The following is a 20,891-nucleotide window of genomic DNA, read 5'->3' on the forward strand; positions in this document are numbered from 1 at the left end:
ATGCATAGATGCACTTATGTGCTGTGTGTGTTTTAAGTGTAACAAATGTTTGGACATTATTGAAGGCTTCAGCATGTTCCAGGCAGAGGTGTCCATGGCCTAGGGGAGTGAAGAGGTTTCAATGAGGACTATGACAATCTATCGTGGCTGGGCCCTATAGTTCACTATTAATAAATGATTAATGAACAAACATTTGTATGGATTGTTTTTTGTGTCCATCATGATAGCCTTGGGACTTTTGTATTTATTGAAGAAATAATGTACAGAAGACAGCAACAACATCATAACAGTGGCCAATACAAAAAGGCAAGGCAAGAAAAACTCAATTCGAGTGTCAATGTGATGTCCATGTTACATTGATATTTACATTAGTAATTACAGCCATAAAAAGAGATAAATGGACATAAGGGCACTTATTTTTTTGTTTTTGCTGTTTCAGACATTTTAAAGTAATTGATGAATTCAGCAATAGAGACTGATTAGGTAGTCTTGGCCAAGACACTTAATCAGCCTAAAAACACACACATCACATGGGGAGACAAAAGAAGCAGTCTCTAACTTTCATTACCCTTGAACCCATGAAACACTTCAACAAATATTTATATAAAAAAAGTCTTCAATCCAACAGGATACAGGTTGGTTAAAAGCTATCCTGATGCACAGACTCACAATTCAACAAAAAGATTCCTGAAAAGGAGCCTGGTTTAATGACTGCAAAACATATTTTGATTGTTCAGAGATAACACAAAAACAATAGCATTTTGAGAAATAATTAAAGTGTGGCTTTCTTTTTTGTAATTATACTGTTTACAATACTAGTACATTTTATTTATATAGCAGTTTTTTTTTTAAAAAACAGCTGACAAAGTGCTTTAACAAGCAATCAATGGCACTCATAAAATAAATTAATACAAGTCCAAACAAGAACAATATAAAATGAGACATAAAATGAGAAAATATAAAATTTGATTTTTAAGAACAAAGGGTAAAAATATCTGTAAAACCAGTAAGATAAAAGGCATCACTAAAAGCAAGTCTCTGAGCATTAAGTGATTCAATAGATGACAGTCTGAACTCCTGAGGCAGGTCGATCCAGGTCGATCCACTTCTAGTCTGAAACCTACATTTTGTACATTTTGTCTCATAGGGGGTTAAAAGATTTACAGTAGTCCAAACATGAGGAGATAAAAGCATGAATGACTTTCTACAGACTTTCTCTGCAGCCCTCTCATTACCTGTTCATCAACATTAAAGAAATATTCCACTTAGTTTTAACATGGGGGTTATTCGGCACTTCACCACCATGAAAACCAGAATATAAACTACTCACCAAGATCTGATGCAGCTGAACGAGTTTGTAGTGTTCAGCTTTTTACCTCCCATTCATTTGAATGAGGCCACGAAAGTAGACTGAAAACTTCTATAAATTATATATATTTACATGTTAGTGAACAGATTCAACAACAGATCCCGCTACTGTGATTTTCAATTTTCCTGTTTGCGAGATCAGATCTACTTTTATTTTTAAATACTAATTTTGGTGCAAACCAAGAACAGAAATGCTACGCGAGCCTGCTTTATTGTCTTAAGCTGATGTGTTGCTGAATCTGTTCACCAAGTAAAAATCTGAACGCTACAAACTCGTTCCAGCTGCAAGTGCCAAATAACCCCCATTTTAAACCCCCATTTTAAAATAAGTGGAATATTGCTTTAATTCTTTTTGGCAGTTGGTTTCACAGTGTGCCATGTACATTAATAAACACTACAACAAAGGTGTTTGGGGGGCAAATAAAACAAAATAGTGATCAAGAATGATCAGTATTGTCTTATCTATGGTGCCCTTTGCATCACTGGACCGGCTACCTCACCTCTCTGACCTGCAAACAGCGGAAGAGATGAGGACTAACATAAAGCATGAGAAATAACACAAATTATTGTATCATCACATCATTAAGACAATTGTTAAATGGGTATAGATATGGTGTTATGGCAATAAAAAGAATATGAAGTATCACTCATGCCAGCAATCTGTCATTTAAGGAGCAAAATATTGATCTACTAGTGGTCCAAAAAGTCTGTACAACTTCACTGCATGTAAAATCATAATTTTCACATTTCTGTGCAGTCCATTGTAGATTATGAGCAAAAGCTTTGATATTTGACTGTACACTGCTGCATTAATTGTGGTTTAAATAAAAATTCCCTAGCTGATAACTAAAGTCTAAAAACCATTAAGCCTGTTTTTGAAATTTGAATTTATTTTATTATCTGTTCTAAAAGCAAGCTGTGGAAGCTCAAGTCACTTTGGCAACAGGATTGTGTAACAGTTCATGTTGTTAATCAGATATCAACAACCTAAAAATAAAGTCTTCACATGTTCCTTGCATTAAAAAAACAAGTCTGCAGTGGAGTGGAGAGAGAGAGAGAGAGAGAGAGAGAGAGAGAGAGAGATTGAGAGTGAGAGTCAGAGAGAGAGCGAATGCAGGATGTTGAAAATGTTGACAGAATATAACCAAACATGACTTCATGGGTTAGAAGACAGTTTCTGTTGCATCAGGTGGATTTAATGGCGTTCTCTCGTCTATTGGCTTGTCTGTAACACACACACACAAACAATGGTAAATCAGTGAAAAAACATAGCAGCTTCACCTCCTTGCATAACGTCCTGGTTGGTGCTCTGCAAAAACCTACAAACTAGCTTCCAGTGGATCCGTGAAAAACATGGCAATGGCAGCACTCCAGAAAGCGTCCTTCAAAAAGGAGTTATTTTTCTTAATTTGAGCAATTTGACAGAAGCCTCAGGCAACCTGACTTTCATGGCGTCCTAATTTTTGACTAAGTTTTGGGTTAGAATGCTGCCATTCCCATGTTTTTCACAAGGAGGACACTGCCTACACAGACTGGGTATCACAACAGAAGGATGACTTTGAGGTGATCAGCGTCATCACAGGCCTCCGTCAGATCCTTTAACTTTAAGAGTAACTAAACCCCAAATCCAAATCTTTGGTGAAGCCTGACACCTACTGGTGAAAAGTAGGGTACTGAACTGGCCATCTGCTATTGGCTGGTCATTGGTGCCAGGTGATGTCACCACCTGTTGTACTCTAGTGCCAGGTGATGTCACCTTCTATAATGCTGCACTGTAGCGTTTTAAAGCCCCGAGTCCAGAATTTAAAATAGGTTTAAATAGTGATAGAAATGATAGATGCCTGCGTCTTGCTAAACACGTATGCAGAAAGTAACGCTTCCACAGTAAATTACAGCAACACTGGGAAGAGAGTAGTGGACAAGATGAAGACAGAGTGTCTCTATTGGTTTATACAAACTGGCACTGGCAATCACTTAATTTTTTTAAATAAACTAAGGTTTCAGCATTACTGACAGCAAAAGAACCAAAACTATTTTCTTGAGCACAAACATTATTTATGTTGGTACAAAAAAAAAAAAAAAAAATCATTTATTTAATTTGATTCTGCATTTTACTGTGTCACAGAAACCATGAAGACTTGCCTTGATCTGAATCGTCAGGAGCAGATGCTGGTCCTTTGCCACCATCTGCAGAGAGGGAAAAAAGAGCATTTCATGGTCAGGATAGATAGTTAACACCAACTGGCCACCAGTTTGGGAGCGTTGAGGGATGAGATTTCCAGTTCCTCCAGTAATCCCCTCTAGCCTTGGTAGCAGAAACAATGTTACGTTTCGCTATTATGTTTAGTAATGCTTACATTTAACTATTATAAAAGTTTGTTCTACTTGAGAGAAGAACACAAATGTTAGTAATCCATTTCTTTCCACTTTTTATAGTCTAGGCTACTTAACATGTTGAAAATGTCAGCATAGGGCTTATATAATCCTTTAATTAGGCCTATTTATGTCTATGGCTTTTATTGTTTGATTATTTTATTTTGTACTATATCTATTGCTTCTTGTTATATTCTGGTTGTGTGCAGAAGCCAATATTCTACAGCCTTTTCCCGCTGAATCATATTCTAACCTTCATTCTTAAAGTTTAACTGCTTCTAAATGCACAGCAAAAGCACCAAAACTATTTTCTTGAGCACTGACATTATGTTGCTTTATTTAATTTGATTCTGCATTTTACAGTGTCACAGAAACCATGAAGACTTGCCTTGTTGTGGATCATCAGCAGAAGGTGCTGGTCCTGTGACACCATCTGCAGAGAGGAAAAAAGAGCAGTTTGAATTTCATTTCATGGTCAGGATAGATAGTTAACACCAATTGGCCACCAGTGTGGGAGTGTTAAGGGCCTTTTACACGGGAAGCAACAATCGCCTGGTCCTCGTTCATTTTCAATGAGAGCTGCGCGGGGAAAAAGCCCTTTATGCTTCCACAGTAAATTACAGCAGCACTGGGCAGAGTAGTGGACAAGACGAAGACAGAGTGTCTCTATTGTTTTATACAAATTGAGTCACTGGCATTCACTTTATTTTTGAAAGTAAATTAAGGTTTCAGCAATATTGACATATTTCTTTTTCTTATTATAAGGCATAAAAACAAACTGTCCATTGTAAATATATTATAAAACATCAAAAAGAGCCTTCATTCTTAAAGTTTATCTGCTTCTAAATGCACAGCAAAAGCACCAAAACTATTTTCTTGAGCACTGACATTATTTATGTTGCTACAAAAAAACATTTCATTTATTTCATTTGATTCTGCATTTTACAGTGTCACAGAAACCATGAAGACTTGCCTTGTGCTGAATCATCAGCAGAAGGTGCTGGTCCTGTGACACCACCTGCAGAGAGGAAAAAAGAGCAGTTTTAATTTCATTTCATGGTCAGGATAGATAGTTAACACCAACTGGCCACCAGTGTGGGAGCGTTATGCTTCCACAGTAAATTACAGCAACACTGGGCAGAGTAGTGGACAGGATGTCACTATTGTTTTACACAAATTGAGTCACTTTATTTCTGAAGGTGAACTAAGGTTTCAGCAATATTCACAGCAAAAGCACCAAAACTATTTTCTTGAGCACTGACATTATTTATGTTGCTACAAAAAAAACCAAAAAAACATTTCATTTATTGAATTTGATTCTGCATTTTACAGTGTCACAGAAACCATGAAGACTTGCCTTGTCCTGAACCATCAGCAGAAGGTGCTGGTCCTGTGACACCACCTGCAGAGAGGAAAAAAGAGCAGTTTGAATTTCATTTCATGGTCAGGATAGATAGTTAACACCAACTGGCCACCAGAGTGGGAGTGTTAAGGGCCTTTTACACGGGAAGCAACAATCGCCTGGTCCTCATTCATTTTCAATGAGAGCTGCACGGGGAAAAAGCCCTTTATGCTTCCACAGTAAATTACAGCAGCACTGGGCAGAGTAGTGGACAAGACGAAGACAGAGTGTCTCTATTGTTTTATACAAATTGAGTCACTGGCATTCACTTTATTTTTGAAAGTAAACTAAAGTTTCAGCAATATTGACATATTTCTTTTTCTTATTGTAAGGCATAAAAACAAATTGTCCATTGTAAATATATTATAAAACATCAAAAAGAGCCTTCATTCTTAAAGTTTATCTGCTTTTAAATGGATAGCAAAAGCACCAAAACTGTTTTCTTGAGCACTGACATTATTTATGTTGTACGGAAGAGTATTAGGGCCACATGTGAAAAATTTATTTGAGTTCTGAGTTTAAAGTCAGAATTCTGAGTTTAAAGTCAGAATTCTGACTTTAAACTCAGAACTCAAATACATTTTTCACATGTGGCCCTAATCCTCTTCCGTAATGTTGCTACAAAAAAACATTTCATTTATTTTGATTCTGCATTTTACAGTGTCACAGGAACCATGAAGACTTGCCTTGTCCTGAACCATCAGCAGAAGGTGCTGGTCCTGTGACACCACCTGCAGAGAGGAAAAAAGAGCAGTTTTAATTTCATTTCATGGTCAGGATAGATAGTTAACACCAACTGGCCACCAGTGTGGGAGCGTTATGCTTCCACAGTAAATTACAGCAACACTGGGCAGAGTAGTGGACAGGATGTCACTATTGTTTTACACAAATTGAGTCACTTTATTCACTTTATTTCTGAAGGTGAACTAAGGTTTCAGCAATATTCACAGCAAAAGCACCAAAACTATTTTCTTGAGCACTGACATTATTTATCTTGCTACAATTTTTTTTTTTCATTATTTAATTTGATTCTATATTTTACAGTGTCACAGAAGCTAAGGAGACTAGCCTTTTTCTGGATCATCATCTGGATCATAAAGCATCAAAAAGAGCCTTCATTCTTAAAGTTTATCTGCTTCTAAATGCACAGCAAAAGCACCAAAACTATTTTCTTGAGCACTGACATTATTTATGTGGCTACAAAAAACATTTCATATATTGAATTTGATTCTGCATTTTACAGTGTCACAGAAACCATGAAGACTTGCCTTGTCCTGAACCATCAGCAGAAGGTGCTGGTCCTGTGACACCACCTGCAGAGAGGAAAAAAGAGCAGTTTTAATTTCATTTCATGGTCAGGATAGATAGTTAACACCAACTGGCCACCAGTGTGGGAGTGTTAAGGGCCTTTTACACGGGAAGCAACAATCGCCTGGTCCTCGTTCATTTTCAATGAGAGCTGCGCGGGGAAAAAGCCCTTTATGCTTCCACTGTAAATTACAGCAGCACTGGGCAGAGTAGTGGACAAGACGAAGACAGAGTGTCTCTATTGTTTTATACAAATTGAGTCACTGGCATTCACCTTATTTTTGAAAGTAAACTAAAGTTTCAGCAATATTGACATATTTCTTTTTCTTATTATAAGGCATAAAAACAAACTGTCCATTGTAAATATATTATAAAACATCAAAAAGAGCCTTCATTCTTAAAGTTTAACTGCTTTTAAATGCACAGCAAAAGCACCAAAACTATTTTCTTGAGCACGGACATTATTTATGTTGCTACAAAAAAACATTTCATTTATTTTGATTCTGCATTTTACAGTGTCACAGAAACCATGAAGACTTGCCTTGTCCTGAATCATCAGCAGAAGGTGCTGGTCCTGTGACACCACCTGCAGAGAGGAAAAAAGAGCAGTTTTAATTTCATTTCATGGACAGGATAGATAGTTAACACCAACTGGCCACCAGTGTGGGAGCGTTATGCTTCCACAGTAAATTACAGCAACACTGGGCAGAGTAGTGGACAGGATGTCACTATTGTTTTACACAAATTGAGTCACTTTATTCACTTTATTTCTGAAGGTAAACTAAGGTTTCAGCAATATTGACAGCAAAAGCACCAAAATTATTTTCTTGAGCACTGACATTATTTATGTTGCTAAAAAAAAAACAAAAAAACATTTCATTTATTTAAAGGTACTGTTTGTAAGATTCAGAAAATGCTTGTTATTAGTGACACCTGTGGCCGTTAAGGTAACTGCAGTCAGCATCCTGTTGCTCGTGCTCGCGCATGTGCCCGCACTCCGTAGGCGCGAGCGAGCATCCTGTGTATCGGCCAAAACGGTGACCATATGAACGTGATGGACAGGCGGCATCATGTTGATAGATGAGGAAGCAGTTTCTTTTTTTTTTTTTTTTACTTGCATTCAAATGTCAGTCACATTTGCTGATCGCCATGGCGGCACAGAGAAAAAAGTACGACCTGAAATTCAAGCTGTCAGTTGTCAAATTTGCTGAACAAAACTCAGGAGAAGCAGCAGCAAGACATTTCTCTGTTGATCTTTTCTAAGGTAGGCTACCGATATTTTGATACGGGGCTCTCTCCCTCTCTCGCCCTCTCTCTCTGTGCTTTAGAACGTAACCGCTGTGAAACAATCAGAAAATAACGTTTTATTTCTCTGATTCACCGGCTTTCTCGCTACTACCGCTCCCTCTCTTCATTCACTTTCTAGCTCGCTCGACCATCTCTCTCTCTCTCTCTCTCTCTCTCTCTCTAGCTCGCTCGACCATCTCTCTCTCTCTCTCTCTAGCTCGCTCTACCATCTCTCTCTCTCGGGCTATTAATTGAAGTTATATGTAGGTTAAGTATGTTTTCAGTGCTGTGTTTTTGTGAGGAGGAACTCTGATTATGTGTGAACTTTGTCGGGTGATAACGTTACATTGGCTGTATTTATAACATTATAGGTTGGCGTTAGCTTGCTAGCCAGTTTTCATATGTGAAAACAGCAATAGTTTCACCGTGAGGCTCAGCAATGTCGCTATCTGTTATCTGCAATAACACTAACTATTAGTGAACTACACGGAATATGTAACGTTATATGTATTCATCATTTCCTGAATGACTGTAGTTCACCTTGCTGTGTCATTACAGCTTACCATTGTTTATTTCACCGTTGCTGTAAATCAGCATTGTAGTTCACTGTACAAACGCCAGATCCATGCAGCGTAGCTAAGTTACAGCTAGCTGGCTAACCTTAGCATAGCTTTGTGTACAGTTGGATAACGTTATTTGGCCGCCGCTGCCGCACACGGGAGAAGTTTGCCTTCAGGGCTTTCTGCCAGAAAGCCTTTCTGACAGAAATCCACGGTTATGGTTTAGGTAGGGGTTAGGGTTACCCTAAGGCTTTCTACCAGAAAGCCTTAGGGTTAGATTCTGCATTTTACAGTGTCACAGAAACCATGAAGACTTGCCTTGTCCTGAACCATCAGCAGAAGGTGCTGGTCCTTTGACACCATCTGCAGAGAGGAAAAAAGAGCAGTTTTAAATTTCATTTCATGGTCAGGATAGATAGTTAACACCAACTGGCCACCAGTGTGGGAGCGTTAAGGGCCTTTTACACGGGAAGCAACAATCGCCTGGTCCTCGTTCATTTTCAATGACAGGTGCACGGGGAGATGCGGTGGAGCGGACGGATTGGCAGGCGGAGCGGGACGCTGGGGCTCGCACTCGTGAAAAAGTTGTGTTCGCGCTCGTACGCGCACACGCCCGCCCGCCCCGTCAGCCAGAGTTGAATTGTGTTTAACTTTTTGACTTTCACCACACAACTGATTATCAGTGGACAACATGTCGCCTGACTAGTGAAATGAGAGTTTGTTCTGTTGTCACGGAGTTTGAAAAATGGAGGAAAAGTTGATTCTTGGGGTCTGTGATTTCCCAAAATTGAGTGACTGCTTTCTAAGCAGCTACCAGGACATTAATGAGAGCCCAAAGTGTCGGTGCAAGAATGTGTGTATCAGGTATGTACATTACAATTCAGTAGTTATATATGGCTATGTAAATATGCTAACGTTAGCTAGCTAGCTGTTATTATAGCAGCATCTTCTGGACTACACAGCTGTGCGTTGCGGCCGTTTCTATGGTTACCACGTGTGGAGCACCAGCTATTTTTTCCCTTCACATGGGAAGGGAAGGGATGCGGAGAGAGTCCACATGCGGCTGTTGCCTCCCGTGGAAAAAGCCCTTTATGCTTCCACAGTAAATTACAGCAGCACTGGGCAGAGTAGTGGACAAGACGAAGACAGAGTGTCTCTATTGTTTTATACAAATTGAGTCACTGGCATTCACTTTATTTTTGACAGTAAACTAAAGTTTCAGCAATATTGACATATTTCTTTTTCTTATTATAAGGCATAAAAACAAACTGTCCATTGTAAATATATTATAAAACATCAAAAAGAGCCTTCATTCTTAAAGTTTATCTGCTTCTAAATGCACAGCAAAAGCACCAAAACTATTTTCTTGAGCACGGACATTATTTATGTTGCTACAAAAAAACATTTCATTTATTTCATTTGATTCTGCATTTTACAGTGTCACAGAAACCATGAAGACTTGCCTTGTCCTGAACCATCAGCAGAAGGTGCTGGTCCTGTGACACCACCTGCAGAGAGGAAAAAAGAGCAGTTTGAATTTCATTTCATGGTCAGGATAGATAGTTAACACCAACTGGCCACCAGTGTGGGAGTGTTATGCTTCCACAGTAAATTACAGCAACACTGGGCAGAGTAGTGGACAGGATGTCACTATTGTTTTACACAAATTGAGTCACTTCATTCACTTTATTTCTGAAAGTAAACTAAGGTTTCAGCAATATTCACAGCAAAAGCACCAAAACTATTTTCTTGAGCACTGACATTATTTATGTGGCTACAAAAAACATTTCATATATTGAATTTGATTCTGCATTTTACAGTGTCACAGAAACCATGAAGACTTGCCTTGTCCTGAACCATCAGCAGAAGGTGCTGGTCCTTTGACACCATCTGCAGAGAGGAAAAAAGAGCAGTTTTGATTTCATTTCATGGTCAGGATAGATAGTTAACACCAACTGGCCACCAGTGTGGGAGCGTTAAGGGCCTTTTACACGGGAAGCAACAATCGCCTGGTCCTCGTTCATTTTCAATGACAGGTGCGCGGGGAGATGCGGTGGAGCGGACGGATTGGCAGGCGGAGCGGGACGCTGGGGCTCGCACTCGTGAAAAAGTTGTGTTCGCGCTCGTACGCGCACACGCCCGCCCGCCCCGTCAGTCAGAGTTGAATTGTGTTTAACTTTTTGACTTTCACCACACAACTGATTATCAGTGGACAACATGTCGCCTGACTAGTGAAATGAGAGTTTGTTCTGTTGTCACGGAGTTTGAAAAATGGAGGAAAAGTTGATTCTTGGGGTCTGTGATTTCCCAAAATTGAGTGACTGCTTTCTAAGCAGCTACCAGGACATTAATGAGAGCCCAAAGTGTCGGTGCAAGAATGCGTGTATCAGGTATGTACATTACAATTCAGTAGTTATATATGGCTATGTAAATATGCTAACGTTAGCTAGCTAGCCGTTATTATAGCAGCATCTTCTGGACTACACAGCTGTGCGTTGCGGCCGTTTCTATGGTTACCACGCGTGGAGCACCAGCTATTTTTTCCCTTCACATGGGAAGGGAAGGGATGTGGAGAGAGTCCACATGCGGCTGTTGCCTCCCGTGGAAAAAGCCCTTTATGCTTCCACAGTAAATTACAGCAGCACTGGGCAGAGTAGTGGACAAGACGAAGACAGAGTGTCTCTATTGTTTTATACAAATTGAGTCACTGGCATTCACTTTATTTTTGAAAGTAAATTAAAGTTTCAGCAATATTGACATATTTCTTTTTCTTATTATAAGGCATAAAAACAAACTGTCCATTGTAAATATATTATAAAACATCAAAAAGAGCCTTCATTCTTAAAGTTTAACTGCTTTTAAATGCACAGCAAAAGCACCAAAACTATTTTCTTGAGCACTGACATTATTTATGTTGCTACAAAAAAACATTTCATTTATTTCATTTGATTCTGCATTTTACAGTGTCACAGAAACCATGAAGACTTGCCTTGTCCTGAACCATCAGCAGAAGGTGCTGGTCCTGTGACACCACCTGCAGAGAGGAAAAAAGAGCAGTTTTAATTTCATTTCATGGTCAGGATAGATAGTTAACACCAACTGGCCACCAGTGTGGGAGCGTTATGCTTCCACAGTAAATTACAGCAACACTGGGCAGAGTAGTGGACAGGATGTCACTATTGTTTTACACAAATTGAGTCACTTTATTCACTTTATTTCTGAAGGTGAACTAAGGTTTCAGCAATATTCACAGCAAAAGCACCAAAACTATTTTCTTGAGCACTGACATTATTTATCTTGCTACAATTTTTTTTTTTATTATTTAATTTGATTCTATATTTTACAGTGTCACAGAAGCCAAGGAGACTTGCCTTTTTCTGGATCACCAGAATTTGGTGATGCTGGGACATCACCTGCAGAGAGGAAAAAAGAGCAGTTTTAATTTCATTTCATGGTCAGGATAGATAGTCAACACTGCTAACTCCTTTCCCACTTCTGTGAGGAATGCCAAAAAACATCAATGAATATATTTGCTATTACTGGAAGAGAAAGAATTTACAACCACCTATTTCAATATTTATTTGTCTTATACAACCTCCTGTTCATATAGGCAACAAGCTACTGAAATTTGAATATGTTCATGCAGTAGAAAAATATGTATCAAATATTGAAAATGAGTATTTTTACACTTACGACAAGTAAGTATGAGACACTGAGATGCATCCACATGTCAGGCATCCCACTCCTTAACATGGTTTTCTAAATATGTTTTGGTGGGAAATGCTCACCTGTTTTATTGCTAGCCGTTGTCTTCAAACAAGGGAGTGGTATATTATCCAGTAATCCAGTCTCTGAAATGAAACACAAACAGAATGGCAATATTTCATCAATGTATGGTTTCATGTTTTGGCTTGTCTGCCTGCAGGCGTGTGCGCACGCGCGCACACACACACACACACACACACACACACACACACACACACACACACACACAGCACAAGATATAAAACAAAGCACAATAACACAGCCAAATATGTATTTGCATAACATGTAGCTGCTGATTAGGAACTTAACCCACATGTGAATACTTACAGCAAATAAAAATACTTACTAAGTTTCAGCACCACAATCACCGCAAAAACAACCAGGCCAATCACCACAGCAGCAATCCAACCATAAGATGGTTCTGTTTAAAAACAAGGCTTAGTCATCGCTGGGTTTAATTTACTTTCAAGTCAAAAGATTCATTAAGTGGGTTTTATTCTTCCTTCAAGGTCAACCCACAATTAAACAAAAACAGTATTGAAGTAAAACAGTGTACTATAGATTTATTGCATTTTCAAATTACTGACAACAAAGTCCAAAAATCAAATAACCTTTACTAAAAATAAAATCATGTCTTGCTTTCCCAGTCCCAAATGATGCAAAATCATTAACAGTACAAATGTGATTTACACTTACAAATAAATTCATCACATATGTAAATGAATCTGCATCTATTAAATTACCATCTAACTAAAGGCACAGAAACAAATTTCACTTGACTGTTTTCACTTAAAATCCATCATTGTTGTGTCTTCCTGTTACCAAAAGGTAGTGACAAAAACCAAGTTTACTACCCAGACGATCCTCACTCCACCACCACTCTCTCTCACTCTAGTCTTTCCTGCCCATATGCGTCATTGATTGACAGTCGTATGTACATCCACCAGTCAGGGAGGGAAAAATCACTATAATATTCCTATAGTATTTAGGCTGGGCGCTATCTAAAATTTTATATCACAATACTTTTGACAAAACTTGGGGAAATGATGATTCTCACTGCTGTATTTCAGTATTCAAATTATACTGATTGGCCCAAGGGGGAACTACAATACAGTTCAAACCAAGGTAACATATTTGTTACCGATTGACCCATGGGGACTTCATCATTCATGGAGGACAACATGTTTAATGTTGCCTTGTTGTCCAATGGCATTACTAATGGTCACTGTTTCAACAAATGAACAAACTCAGTAGTAGGGCAACAGGGTTTCATGTTAAGTCAAGAACTCAAGGAGAGGGAAAGCTGGATAAGAGTGGTCATTTATGATCTCCAAAGCCCTCTGTTTAAGGTTTGTAAGTTTGTAAATTGAGGAGAGAGATGGTAGTGAACATCCAATTATCTTGGATGCAGTTTTGATCACTCTCTCCAGCTGGTGACTCTCCATGGAGGTCAGATTACCATACCAAACTATTACTGAAAAGGTCAGCACACGTTCAATCTCAGATTTATAAAACTGAAACACAGCATCCTGGGACTCTCAGCTGCCTCAAGAAATATAGACTCTGGTGGGCTTTTTTCACTATAAAAAGGTGGACATTACTGCCCCATTTAAGGTTGAAAGACAATAGAACCCAAAAATTTTAAATTATCTAGATTTCTACAGTCTCAACTCTACAGTTGACTTAAACTGTACAAGTGCGTTAAAGCGTGGATTTGATGGTTTTAAGAGCTGAAGGCTTTTTCTTACTGATAATCCTGTAAGTGTGTGTGTGCTGACAAAATGTTAAACTTTTATTCATGTTGTTGTGCAGAGAACACATAGTACATACCTGACCAGAATGGATTGTCATGGGGTTCACTCTCTTCCACACTAATTGGGTTCTTCATTTGGCAGGAGATCTTTTTAATCTTGTGCCATTTGTCATCATTGATGATGCTCTTCAGCTGTGTTGACTTTTCCCAGGCTCCTCCATCTGTCCTCCAGCTGTAGGTGATTGGTTCAGCCTCTGGGCTGCCTCCATCACAGCCCAGAGTGCAGTTGGGCGATGAAGAATCACAAGCCACTGGCTGAAGGAACACCGTGGCCTTTTGAATTTTGCCTGTTGATGGAGAAAACAGTAGAAAAGTCTAGGTCATTCTAGTTATTCAGCTTCTTTCCCTAACCCTACGTTCTGACCGAACATGGAAAAGAATTAAGAGGCAGTGTGAATGCATGTAAAGTCAATGGAAGGAGGTAAATGGAGCAAGATGGATGCAAATTTGCTCATGCTCACAGTTGCACAAGTTACTTTTTTTTTTACACTGAAAACTTGAAAGGAACCGCTATACAGTCCTGTGCAAAAGTCTTAGGCACCCTAGACTTTTTTTAATAAATTTTGTCTTAGATGTTCTTGTTTTCTGTATTAGTGTGTCAGTAGACTGCTCTTCATAGTACATTTTTTGATATTTAGAAAATTTTCATTTCATTACTTTTGAAAGCGTCTTTGCTCGATTTTTTGCATGTGCCCAAGACTTTTGCACAGTACTGTACATTTTCCATATCCCAGTTGTTTATGTTTGTGTGTATGTTTTACGTTTGGAATGCACAAGTTGTGCAGCATCAAACTTGCCGAAGTACAGCAGCTCTACAACAATTCCTCACCTTTACATTTTGTCTTGAAAATAGAGTCATGGGGGGTTTCCCTGAGCTCTTTGACACAGTATCATTTATTTACAGAGACTGAAATAAAAAGCAGGGAGCATGGCAGGTCAACTAGAAGGCAGAGGCTGTTTTGTTTAAAAAAAAATTTGCTAGCGGGACGTCCTGGTGGGTCAGTGGTCTAATGCACATACCATATAAAAGCAACGTCCCCGCCCCAACCCCTCTCCTAATGTTTCCTGTCTACCTCTACTGTAAAAATATAACAATAAAGACCAAAACCCCAAAAAATAATCATAATAATAAAAGTAAATTTCGGCCCTCTGAAAAATCCTTAACCCTAGCGTAAAACTACCCACTAAAATGCCTAAAGCTAACCCTTAACCTATCCTTAAAATTTAAACATTTTCTCAATGCATTGTGTAACTTGACCACACTTTGAAAAAACCAAAATACAACAACACACACTAAAATTTGTTTCACCGGACAGCATTCATACTTACTGATCACAATAATCTTATATTTCTTGCTCTGGAGTTTGTTGTTGAACTCCACAGAATATACTCCACTATCATTTGCAGCCAAAGCACTGATAACCAACTGTCCAGTCGATGTCTCCAGTTTTGTGCGGCCTTTAAATTGTCCATAGTAGTCCACAGGTATATCCTTGAACCATTCCGCCACCATATTGACCCCGTGTTTCCACAGGATGTTGTTTATGGGTTTGGAAACAGCAGAAGTGTCTGGCTCCAAGACAAGTTTTCCTCCCAATTCACTGTGTGTTTCCTCTTGGGCTACAAGGAGAGAACAACTTATCAGTCAAGTTGAAAATGAGTATACAACACTTTTCCAGCCTTTCAGTTTTCTGTGATGGGTGAAACCTGCATTCCTTAGGTTGAGAAAATTGCATCATATTATTTCATTTTTATTTAACCTTTATTTAACCAGGAAGTCCCATTGAGATCAAAAACCTCTTTTTCAAGGGAGACCTGGCCAAGATCAGCAGCAGCACAGATAAGTGCAAATGGTTTCAGACAGACTACAATAAAACCAAATATAGGAACACACTTCAATAAAAGCACAGGAGGCAAAATACAGCATAAACTAACAGAACATTTAAGAAGAAGAATAGTCCGCTACACAGTTGAGAACTTTGTTAATTAAAAACAGTGACATTCCAATGAATTAGCCTCCAATTCTGTCATTTTGGATTTACAAGCGTTAAGCGAGATTAACTTGTTCAGTTTTAAGTCATTCAGGAAAATATTCCAGGCAGAAAGCGCAGGATTCATAAACACCCTTTTTTCAATCTCTGTACGTACATTTGGGTCAGAAAGCACAAAAACATCTTGAGAGCGCAAACTGTATACAATTAGTGATAAATCTTAGGGAGGCATGGTAAACTGTATCAACCACCTGAAGACACTGAAAAAAAGGATTAGGCTAATCAAAAAAAAAAATCGACATCGCAATATGAAATTCTGAAATTTGCAAATCAGAGGCTGCAATTAATTGCTTAAGAAAGGGTCGTTCAAAATGGATTTCTAAACAAGGTTTTTTAGAGCTGCAGGTAATCTTTGGTCCATGAATCAAGTACAATATCGGTGAAAACCTTTCATCATACTCAAACTCAGTAAATCCTGCACACTGACAAAATCACTTTTCTTGAAACAATTTAAGTTCTAAACATTTGCAATTGCAATATTCTGTCAAATAATCGCAATTAGATAAAAGATCACCGTAACCCAACAGAGGTAAGCATGTGGCAGCCACAAGTCCTTTTTTAACATGAAAAAGAAAAACACAAAATTTTTAACCAGCTGCTGGGCACACGGCGTAAATGTAAGGGAGGCATCGATCAAAAAGCCCAAATATTTAAACAAGCTAACTAGCTCTATTACCTTTCCCTCGAGTGACCACCGAAGGGATATTCAGAGGCCTGTTTCTAGAGTTGGCAAACAACATAAGCTTGGTCTTATCAGCAGTAACAAGTTTCCGTTGAAGCAATGTGTTTTGAATAACAATGAAGTAACAATGTAGTAAAAAATCGTTAGTTGCAGCCCTAGTTACTTCAACATATAAGTGAGGACTTCAGATAGACGAACAGTTACCAGATTAGCTAGCAACATCGACAACAACTGCCTAAATTTAGCAGGAAGTTAGCTTACTAGTTAGTTAGCTACTAGCTAGCTGCCTAGACTAGACTCTGGTAGGTGGAGATAATGGGCCAAATACATTATAAAGTGAACCGATATCCCTCTGATTCTTGAGATACAATTGTTTCTGATATGTTTTTCAGTGTGAATTTGTGAAATACTAAGTGTAGAGCAGCTGGACCTGCTCTTCCAGGTAGAGTTTCCCACCTGAGTGTTCAAAATGGCCACCGTGTGGCTAAGGTCAAGTGCTGTGGTGTTTTCAGCCATGGTGACTGTCGCTGCTCATGATAACTACCCACAGAAGCAATGTAACTACCCCGTTCTTCTTCTGTTTACTCCAAACAAAGCTGAAACATGAAGCACAGCACTCCCTGCGTGCCTAGCAGACCTAGCAGACAGCAGGTGTTTAGAACAGCAAATGTCAAAGCTTTCATGAACTGGGTATAGGCTGAATCGCTGATGTGTTTAGGCCATTTATTTAGGCCTATATGAAAACGTTACATGATTACTTTAAGGGGCGACACCAGGCAATGTAGGAATTCAAATGTTGTTCCTCTCCTCGATAACTAGAAATGGTAAAAACATGATGTCATGAAGTTGTTGTTTTTTTGTTGTTGAACTAACTATGACTGACAGTGATCGCAGCAGCCCATAGAGGAAGGAAACGAGCCAAAAGGAGAAAAAGGAAAGGAGCCGCCCAGCACACTCACAGGCCTTTTATGCTAAATACTGAGCAGTTACAGTACACTAGAGCAGTCGCCTTGCCAGATAATGTTTGTTTCAGCTTTTACACACAACAGCAACAATGCTTGACCAGAGTATAATCCCTATCCTGAGAAAATCATTCATCTTAAAGCACATTTTTCATTAATGTGACATCACAGATTAGGAGCTGGTACAAACTCCTCTCTCTTGTCTGGCTATAGGAACCAGTAATAAATGTTCATAAAGCCACACCAACCTGTGCTTTTGACCATATGAATGCAAAATTCAGCAGTATTCCCATTAGCTTTCTACTCCTGTGAAACATGTCAGCAAATGGTCAATACTCTAAGGCCGATTACATACACGTTAAGTTATGTGCCTTAGCGGATTCAACAATTCCATCTGTTGGGTGGGGCTGAAGTGTGTGTAGACATTCCACAAGTGCTGAATACATGACTTGGGCCACACAATACCTGAAAACAGGGGCTGTTTTACCATTTCACCTTTTGGTATCGCCTCAGCTCGCTTGGAACCTCAACGGAGGTGCTACCAAAAAAAGTACCAGGTACTACGTAATATGGTACCTGGTACCTGGTACTTGGCCAGTGGAAAACCAAAAAAGGCGAGTAGAGTCGAGTTGAGCCGGTACCATGCAGTGGAAAAGCGCCAAAAGATAGGCAACTGCCTTGGGCCCCAGCAGCCAGAGGGCCCCCAAAAAAGACAAGAATAGAACTAATGTAAACGTATATTTAATCAATATAAAAGAAATGTACTATGATAAACACCCCTCTTTTTGTTCCAATAAATTATTTCAATTTTGAGTCATGGTCACCCACCCTAATCAGTCAGGCTATAGTCGACTATTCCACTTCTAGTGCGATTTTGCTACTAATATTTTGTCTACTTTAGCTCATTTTCCTTGCCACTGCATCAGTAGCTGAGAGAGAAGTAAACCCCAAAACAAAAAAAGCAAGCTACACAAATGTTGCAGAAAAACAACAAAAAGTGCCCTTGCATGCAGTTTTCTCAGCCCCAACTTGATGGTAATATGTAGAAAGGATGGATTAAAAAGGGAGAGGGTTGGGATTCATCCCAGTCATCCTCAAAATGAGCCGTAATATAGGGAAAATACCATAGAGAAATTGCGGTTAACCATACAGTGAGTCAAGCACAATTTCCGCGTCAAGCTAGCCAGAATAATAGTGGAAGTTAGGCGATTTACCTTCACAATAAAAACATGTAGTCGAGTAAACTTTATTATGTCGTTCTTAAAGTTACATTCTAACACCAAAATGCGTTTCACATACCCCCTTAAATGTATTCTTTGTTTTCATTTTGGTATTTTCTATTGCAACATTTCAATCAAGCTTTTACTCTGAAAGTTTTTTTTGGCTAGCTTGACTAGGACGCTCGAGAGGGGAAGTCCAGCAAAAATAACCTAAAAACCTTATAGCCAATAGAACTGATGGCACCTCTTTGGCCTATAGGCTACTTTATTATATGTACACATGTCAACTCGCAATACTTGTAAGATTAGACTTTATTACAGTCGTTTAACAATCCAGTCCTAATTTGGGTGGTGGCCTATCCTGTTAGCTGTACGTTAGCTATTAGCTGGAGCTGTTAGCTGTAGCATCTTCCATTAACCAGGCTAACGCTTCTCAGAATTAAACCAATCCACATAAAAGCTGTCACTTTAGCAGCAACACATCCACATTACATAACATCAGCAGCTTTCTATTGTTATTATAAGCGTTACTATAACAAGTAAAGAAGGGAAATGAAACATGGCGTTTTGAAGGAAAACGAACCGGGGCGTTTCCAAGTGTAACGTTAACCAAGCTTACCTACTACGGAGCCCAACAGCGAGAGTGTCACGAGGCAGAAACACACACGTCTGTCCATTTCCACAGGTTAATATGAGCTAAAAACCAACAACTTCATATGAAAAAATATGTTAGTTCATCTCGAGTTGTCGGCATGGGTGTATGAGAAATGGCGGCCACGAGCTTCGCCTCCTCCCTTCTTCATTTTCCGGGACGAAACCGAAACAAAACTTTAAGACTTTCCATTATATGCTCTCTCTCTCTCGCTCTCTCACTCACTCACTCACTCTCTCACTCACACACACTCTCTCTCTCTCTCTCTCTCTCTCTCTCTCTCTCTCTCTCTCTCTCTCTCTCTCTCTCTCTCTCTCTCTCTCTCTCTCTCTCTCTCTCTCTCTCTCTCTCTCTCTCTCTCGCCACTGTTTGACAAATAAAGGCACAAATGTGAAAAAAAAAATACAAATCTTAAAAATACTGTAAATACTGAGAAGTGGAAAGATCTGGCCCATGGTAGAAACATTTCATCTTTAAATGGCGCTGTTATTTGCAGCCTCTGACAAGTGGGGTGTAGCAAGATTAACACAAGAGATAAAAAGTTTAATTTCACTGGTAAACAAGATTAAAGTTGCATGGAGGAGTGTATTTATTAGTGTATTAGCCTACTTTTTTTTGTCATTTTGAGGCAACCAAGTACTATTTTTGGCTATAAAATAATTTTTTTTTTGCTGACTACTTTAAATTATTTTTGCTGACTACTTTATGACAGGCAATTGTTGGACTGTGGCCACATGAAACACATTAGACTACTTGACTTTAATTTCAAATAACATACTTTTTTTTTGCGGTATGTTTTGCAGTCATATCATTTTGTATTAGGCTATATGACATTTCAGATGTAGATATATTCTCTTTAACATATCTATAGCCTACTATCTACTACTAAAAGCGCTTTGAACAAGTAACTGTAGTCGACAAAACTATATTTGTCTTTAGGGGAAGCTTTGCTGTTGTTCAATTTCCTCCAGGGTGAAGTAACAGTTAGCTTGTAAATTTAGACTTTTAAACTAGCTTCCCCCAACACTGCATGTAGGAGCCTGTAGCTTTATGTGAAGCACAGCACTAATACTGCCATGGGCCAACAATGCCAAAAAAAAAAGTATGGTATCATGTTACTGTAAGGTGTGCAGCATAAAAGTGTCAACCAAAAGGCAGATTAAATTAAAATATGATTAAATATAAATGAGCTCTGTGGGGAAATTGGTTCATTACAGCAGCAAATAGTAATAGAATAAAGCAAAGAACAACAGAATGAGAACACAACACAACCGACAATTCCTATTCTAGATGTATTAAGTAGAAATATAAGAAGTATGACAATGGGCTTTACAGCATGTATGCAGGGTGTGCAAAGTACCAGCAGTAGAACATACTCAGACAAAGCCAAAAATTATGATGATGTACTGTATAAAATACGAAAATATGAAATATATACGGTAGGCCTA

The 20,891-nt window shown here is 38.8% G+C and overlaps 1 protein-coding gene across 4 annotated transcripts; it reads right to left on the reverse strand.

The window, feature by feature from the left end:
- Positions 1–202: 202 nt before the first annotated feature.
- LOC139651407 (uncharacterized) lies at positions 203–19,623 on the reverse strand. Of its 4 annotated transcripts, XM_071528304.1 has the most exons (14): positions 19,411–19,623; positions 15,206–15,496; positions 13,894–14,163; positions 12,410–12,484; positions 12,087–12,149; positions 11,670–11,711; positions 11,288–11,332; positions 10,144–10,188; positions 9,762–9,806; positions 8,617–8,661; positions 5,099–5,143; positions 4,130–4,174; positions 3,511–3,555; positions 203–2,593 (listed from the first exon to the last, which is right to left on the reverse strand). In XM_071528304.1, the coding sequence occupies exons 1-14, from the start codon at positions 19,466–19,468 to the stop codon at positions 2,532–2,534; spliced, it is 1,176 nt and encodes a 391-aa protein (XP_071384405.1). In that variant the 5' UTR covers positions 19,469–19,623; the 3' UTR covers positions 203–2,531. The 4 variants fall into 4 exon arrangements, with proteins under 4 accessions (XP_071384405.1, XP_071384406.1, XP_071384407.1 ...); XM_071528305.1 differs by lacking the exon at positions 9,762–9,806; XM_071528306.1 differs by lacking the exon at positions 5,099–5,143.
- Positions 19,624–20,891: the final 1,268 nt, after the last annotated feature.

The sequence above is a fragment of the Centroberyx affinis genome, unplaced genomic scaffold (genome assembly GCF_046629955.1).
Source record: "Centroberyx affinis isolate AG114_WGS23_722 - 3 ecotype Tasmania unplaced genomic scaffold, CSIRO-AGI_Caff_v1 ptg001654l_1, whole genome shotgun sequence".
Lineage (NCBI taxonomy): Eukaryota > Metazoa > Chordata > Actinopteri > Beryciformes > Berycidae > Centroberyx > Centroberyx affinis.